The sequence below is a fragment of the Octopus bimaculoides genome, chromosome 14, assembly GCF_001194135.2.
Source record: "Octopus bimaculoides isolate UCB-OBI-ISO-001 chromosome 14, ASM119413v2, whole genome shotgun sequence".
NCBI lineage: Eukaryota > Metazoa > Mollusca > Cephalopoda > Octopoda > Octopodidae > Octopus > Octopus bimaculoides.
Window position 1 is genome coordinate 12,142,612 of NC_068994.1, and position 6,969 is coordinate 12,149,580.

At 37.0% G+C, this 6,969-nt stretch overlaps 1 protein-coding gene across 3 annotated transcripts; it reads left to right on the forward strand.

Moving 5' to 3' along the window:
- Positions 1–481: 481 nt before the first annotated feature.
- On the forward strand, positions 482–6,706 carry LOC106874969 (zinc finger protein 271). Of its 3 annotated transcripts, XM_014922894.2 has the most exons (3): positions 482–914; positions 1,203–1,347; positions 4,220–6,706. In XM_014922894.2, the coding sequence occupies exon 3, from the start codon at positions 4,243–4,245 to the stop codon at positions 5,284–5,286; it is 1,044 nt and encodes a 347-aa protein (XP_014778380.1). In that variant the 5' UTR covers positions 482–914; positions 1,203–1,347; positions 4,220–4,242; the 3' UTR covers positions 5,287–6,706. The 3 variants fall into 3 exon arrangements, with proteins under 3 accessions (XP_014778380.1, XP_014778378.1, XP_014778379.1); XM_014922892.2 differs by lacking the exon at positions 1,203–1,347 and having other exon boundaries at positions 482–1,132; XM_014922893.2 differs by lacking the exon at positions 1,203–1,347.
- The last annotated feature ends 263 nt before the right edge of the window (positions 6,707–6,969 follow it).

The window sequence follows — 6,969 nt, forward strand, 5'->3', positions numbered from 1 at the left end:
AAACCTAATGAAGCAAGCCAGCACACTTGCAGCATTACCATAAGCGATGGTGAGGCTACGGCAAGTGGCCTCATGGGCACCACCTGACACCTCAGTGAGGCAAGTTACTAATGTTGACGAGAACTTCATGGTTAGTGGCCCAGTCCCTCTGAACATCTCAAATGCCACATGCTGGAAAAGATGGTTCACTGTCAGGTCCTAACCACTAGGCCATTGCGTCCACACAGCATGATTACATTAAGTGGATTAATAAATATCAGACCCAGCTTTAGAAGTGTATTAATTTGAATCAGTTAAATACATTTTAAGTCTTTACTTTCATAATTTGCTTCATATTTTAATTGCATATTTATTTAAGCTGTCTCCAGAAAACGGGACACTTCTGGTCCAACAAAGATTACCGGTACATTATATTATAAAAAAAAACTAATTACATGGGATATTTTTTCAAGCGGTACAACTTCCTTTCTTACACCGTTATCTCTTTTGTTTTTCTAGTAAGGCAACTTCTCAGTTTATCTAAAAACTACCTCGCTTTCCCCAACTTAATAACTTCTTTAAACCCATCACTAGGCCACACCAATGCTAGGGAAGAAATATAGTGGACTGAAGCGATTTCCAATATATTACTGGCTCTTAATTAACCAATTCCTGGTGCCCTACTATTAACTAACCCCCCTATTCTATATTCATTGTTTATTATGTCTTTGGAATTGGAAAAGAGAGCTTCGGATTAAATGACTTTAAGCTCGATCTCCTGCCCATTGTAGATCTTTATTGTCTATCCCCACGGAATAGATACAATTATACAAATACACAACATTTAGTGTGGTTGATTCAATCGATTATATCAACGCCTTGTTATCTATTTTATATGTGTTTAATTCAGTTGAAAAGAATCAACTGGGAAATGGGTAAGTCGGATTTATTTTCCATAAGGTACAACTAATTTCACCGTTTGTCTTATTCACCTCATTCAATAGTTGTAAATTTGGTCGTTACAACAGAATTATAGTCGCCTAATCATTATATAAATATATCACCTAACAATATCATAATTTTCAACGACATTAGTAATTGTAATAATGACATGGTTCCAGTTTTAAGAATCGAGAATAAAAACAAAAACAAGGTAATACATTTTCTGCACTGATTCGTTTTATTCTGTTAATTATTGTAAATACTTTGTGTTTTTTTTTTAGACATGCTTGGCTAGAAAGAAACTGTTTTATAATGTGGCATAAATACATAACTTTAGTTCGACAAAAACCAATGTATGGATACATACATGTAAACTGTAGCACATCTGTTTTTGTGTGTTTTATTGACGACGTTTGTCGTCCGAAGGTAAGAAACTCTGATCAACTATTTATGAAGGTTCAACTTCCAGTAAAACATCACATTATACGTTAAGCATTGAACACACTCCTTTCTCCTTGTTCGCTCTCAAATACTTGCATATATGAAGAACTACTGTGAGGTTAAATAACTGAAGTATGAAGAAAGCAGTTTACGAACCAAAAGGAGTCGCTTTACGCTTTATCTCGTCCCAGTGTAAATAGCAATCAAAGTTTTTTCCATAATTACACCCTACTGTCTTAGACAAGCAAGAACTCATTTGATAATATAGTTCTATAGGGACCATAACCTTATGAACAGACAGCTTGGACACCTAATCACAAATCTGCTCAACCTGATCGTATTTGGAACCTAACATATCTGTTTAGTTTGGGTGTCATGATGTATTCGCTCGGTTCAATGTCTTCTTGCAAAGGAATTTGGTAAAAAAGGAATTGCGGTCTGACCGCTCCTTACACAATTATAATTTACATTTTTCGCAGCCTGAGCATTGTCTACGTATGCATATGTGTGCACATACATATCTATTTATTTATTTAAAAAAATAACTTATGTAAAAATGACTCGATACAGTCACAATATTTGAAGAAAACTTTTTATTAGTATATGTAGTGGTTTAAGCATCCATAACTCTTAAGAATAGGCACTCATGTTTGTCAATAGTGGGTATATAGAAGTACAGATCCATTAGAACCGGTTCATAAGATCAGCTGACTTGGATCTGTAATACTGCATACTTTATATATTTGTATATATATATCCTCAGTCAAATCGTCCAACCCATGCTAGCATGGAAAGCGGACGTTAAACGACGACGACAATACGTACAGACATATATATATATATATATACCACCTGACTGGCCTTTGTAGGGTTTTCGAGCGAGATCGTTGCCAGTGCCCCTGGACTGGCTCTTGTGCGGATGGCACATAAAAGACACCATTTCGAGTGTGACCGTTTTCGTGCGGGTGACACGTAAAAGCACCCACTACACTCTCTGAGTGGTTGGCGTTAGGAAGGGCATCCAGCTGTAGAAACTCTGCCAAATTAGATTGGAGCCTGGTGTTGCCATCCGGTTTCACCAGTCCTCAGTCAAATCGTCCAACCCATGCTAGCATGGAAGGCGGACGTTAAACGATGATGATGATGATGATGACACACACACGCATACAGAAACAAAGCAATGAGAGTGTTCATAAAATATTTTATGAAAAACTCTCTACCTATTGTTTTCAGTCATTTGTTCAGCAGTCCCAGGGTTTATCTTCCAGAAAAGAGTGTGTTCCAGTCATTGTTGTCATTTCTCCATCTTTGCCTTTGTGCTCCAAATGTCATTTTCTGATCACTCAGCCTCTCTGAAGTTTTGACACAGAAATTCTGGACCTTGGTAACCTAACCAGAATATTGCTGTGCAAATATGAAATAAATTAATGTTAAGTTATGCAAGAGAAGTGAAAAATTAATGCTTCTAACTCTCATCCTCTTTCAGAGACAGAGAAATGAAGGTCAATGATAGTAGAGTGTTGTTTAGGAGCAAATGAGACAAGGGGGTTGTGAAGTGGCAGGAGGGTGGGATAAGGAAAAGGATTTGTGTGTGTGTGTGTGTAGTGGGAAGTGGTATGAGTAGAAGAATATGGGGGAGTGAAGGGAGGTCAATTAGAGTAAATGAATATGTGATGTAATGTGAGAGGAGAGATAAAGAAGTGAGAAGACAAAAACAATTACAGGACTCACACATACATAGGTGCAAGAAGAAATACAAGTACAAATGTACACGCGTATACACACACTCACACACGCACACAATGGCCACTTTTCCATGCTTGCATGGGTTGGACATAGTTCATGGAGACATTTTCTATGACTGAATGTCCTTCTTGTTGCTAACCCAATTAATAATTCTCCATGGCTGAACCTGTTTCCATAAAAGTTTGGCAACGAATGACACTACTTGTATGATGATGATGTATTTGTGTGCATATGTGTATTCAGCATTGTAAGGAGATATTATGCTACATTGTGTATGTAGATATATATATATATATGTATATGTGTGAGTGTGTATACAAAAGTGTGCTGAAAAGTTCCTGGCTTTGAGTAAAAGGAAATACAAGAGTTATGATTTTATTCAATATATTCATCTCTCAGATTCATACACTTATTGCAATGGTCCTTCAGTTTGTCTAAGCCCTGTAAAAGAACTCGGAAGATTATACCTCCAACCAGGCCTTTTCTGATACCCTGAAAGCCAGGTACTTTTCAGAAGCCCCTCGTACATCTAAAATGTGTCTGTACATGTGGAGTTGTAAGTATACAGTCAACTACATATGTGGATATTCATATCCATAGATTGCATTTGTGATGTCTTCGATCAAGCAATTATTGTTAATTAGTTAGGTCCTCCTGTTCATAGTACATCAGGCTACCAGAGCCTTCCTGTCATCTCTCTCAAATACCAGGATCCAAGCTTCATCCCAGCTCTTGACATTACCTGTGAGATCTCTCACTACTGCCAGCCATTTCTTCTTCAGACACCTTCTCTTCTTGGGACCCTACAAAGATCACTGGATAATTGTCGTAGAAAAGAAAGATGTTTTCTTATATTTTATTTATCCTAGTATTCATTTTGTTAGGGAGGGGGGCCCAAAGTACCATACAGTAGGACTGAACCCAGAACTACATGGTTGCAAAGTGAGTTTCTTAACCACTTGAAATACTAATGATTTTTGTATTTTTGAAATAGTATTTTTTTTTTCCTTTAATACCAATTTGAAAATTTTGTTCCTCTTTGACATATTTTCTATTTTATATCCTTTTAGATATTAGTTCACTTCAAATCTTGTTTTAATTTCTCTTCCAGATTTTTAACTACATATTGTCACAATGGAGAAAAGTAAGAAAGAAAGATCATTTCCTTGCAATGTATGTGGGAAGAACTTTGCACAGAATGGTTATTTAAAAGTGCACATGAGAATCCACACTGGAGAGAAACCGTACAAATGTGAGGTATGTGAAAAAGCCTTCACAAAGAGCAGTGACTTAATAACACACACTCGAATTCACACAGGTGAGAAACCATACCAGTGCATTACCTGTGGTGAAACCTTCACACAAAATGGCAACCTACAGAGACATATCCGAACACACACGGGGGAGAAGTTGTTTCATTGCGACATATGTCAGCGGTCCTTCTGTGACAACAAGTACCTACAGCTCCACAGGAGATCTCACACTGATCCTGTCTTACGTTGCGAGATCTGCCATAAGAAACTCAAAACCATTGAAACAATGAAGAATCACATGCAGATTCACACTGGCGAAAAATCCTATCATTGCGAATATTGTGACAAGTCGTTTTGGTGTATTGCCAGTTTCCAAAAGCATTCTAAGATCCACAATGAAGACAATCCATACCGATGTGAGACTTGTGGTCATGTGTTCTCATCCGATAAATCTTTGCAAAGCCATATTCGTGTACACACAGGAGAGCGGCCCTTCCGTTGTGATCCTTGCGACAAGTATTTCACGACAGAAAGCAGACTACGAAAACACAACCGAACCCACACCAGCGAATGGCCTTATATGTGCTTAATCTGCAACACGGAATTCACAGAGAAAGCTGATATTAAAGAGCACTTGACAACACATTCCGAGATAAAAGAGTTTGAATGCCAGGTGTGTGGTGCTCGATTTGCTTGGAGAGATCAGTTGAAACTTCACATTCGGACTCACACAGGTGAAAAGCCATTTCCCTGCAAAATCTGTGGCAGATCATTTGCCCGAAAAGCAATTTTAAGTAACCACCTTATGACTCACACAGGTGAAAAACCCTTCTCTTGTTGGCTATGTTCAAAGGCTTTCTCTCGGAATAGCATGTTAAAACAACACATGAAGACACATACAGAGGAAGATCTTAAAAATTGCTAAAACAAACTTCCAAAGCGCCACCATAACTTAACATTAAAAAAAGTACTAAAAGATAGCATTCCCTCCAAACCTGAAACCTAACTTTCAGATTTGTTTTCTAATCAAACCACAAGGTCCTTTTATGAGAGCAATGTTAAGTAACAGTATTGCTGCAAAATTAAAGTGTAAAATTAAATGCTATAATGTTTAGTCTTAGTTGGCTGAGTACAGCCAACCTGATAACAGCAACACTGTACATGTTTACTCTCTCATGTAAGCCTTAATGCATTTCATCTACCTTATTTCATTTAAATTTGCCACAAGGGCAGTAATGCATTTTATCTACCTGCTCTACAATGTTTGATTTAAAAAAAAAGGTATATTTATAATGTATTATCTTAAAGTGGAACAAAAGTTTGTTGCGTCTCCATTTTTAATAGTCTAGAAAGTTCTGTCAAAGACGAACAGCAATGAAGTGATTGATAGCTTTATTTCTCACGAAAGCACCGACAAAAAACGTCATTACAAAAGACACGAAAGATTTACAAAGATGCTTTTTAATGATGACATTGATATCGTTATCATCGTTGTTTTAACATCCACATTTTCATGCTTGGATGGGTCTGATGAAATTCATTGAAGCAGACTTACTACACTTAGATACCCTTGGCTGATGCCAACCTTTACCTATTTCCAAGCAAGGTAATATTTCCCCCATGACCTGGCATGTTTTCCATGGAAGACTAGAGACAACATAATTTGTATGATGACGATGCTTGTTTCCAACCATTATGTGATGTCAAGACAATATAAAACACACATATACATGACAACCTTCTTTTTAATTTCCATTTACCAAATTAACTCGCACAAGGCTATAGTAGACGATATGTCCCCAAAGCGCTGTGCAGTGGGACTGAACCTGAAACCACATGGTTGGGAAGCGAGCTTTTTAATCACACAGCCATACTCCTCTGTTGTTAACAGTCATTATGAAAATGGTGTTTTACATAGGCACAAACCCAGCAAATTTTCTGGGGTGGTACAGTCAATCAAGTATTTAACTCTTGTTTTATTAGAATGATAAGCAAAGTTGACTTCAGTGGGATTCGAACTCAGAAGAAAAAAAGATTGTTATTTAATACTGCAAATGTATTTTGTCTGCCACTAATAATTCTGCCAATACTCATGACTTTTTTTTTTTCACAAATACGAGAAGACTACAAATTTTTGTGGCGGGGATGTTGTCGGTTTAAACGACTGTAGTACTTGACTCTCATACATATATTATCAACCTCAGAAGATGTAGAGTAATCCAGGGGTTTGAACTCAAACCGCTAACGAACATTATCTAAAATACCTCAGAAAATTTTATCCAGCATTCTATTGAATCTGCCATCTACTTCTCCACTGATAATAATAATAATAATATCCTTAATTTTGTATTTGTTGTCTTCAAAACTTTTTGTTGTTGTAGTTTAACCAAAGGCCAACCTTGTTTGAGCAGACCTTTGATATAAGGCTTTCCAGCCATGACTATTCAATCATTTTTTTTCCAGACTAACATACACTCACAAAAACATACATACTCACACACACACACATGCATACACTTTATTTGTGGGTTAACAAGGCTACCATTGGTTTCATGCCAAGGATTCTTAGCTATTTTCAAGTCTGCCACATGGGACCTATATATTGCAA

Coding starts and splice junctions, on each gene's coding strand:
- LOC106874969 (XM_014922892.2), top strand. CDS start 4,243: ATGGAGAAAAGTAAGAAAGAAAGATCATTTCCTTGCAATGTATGTGGG.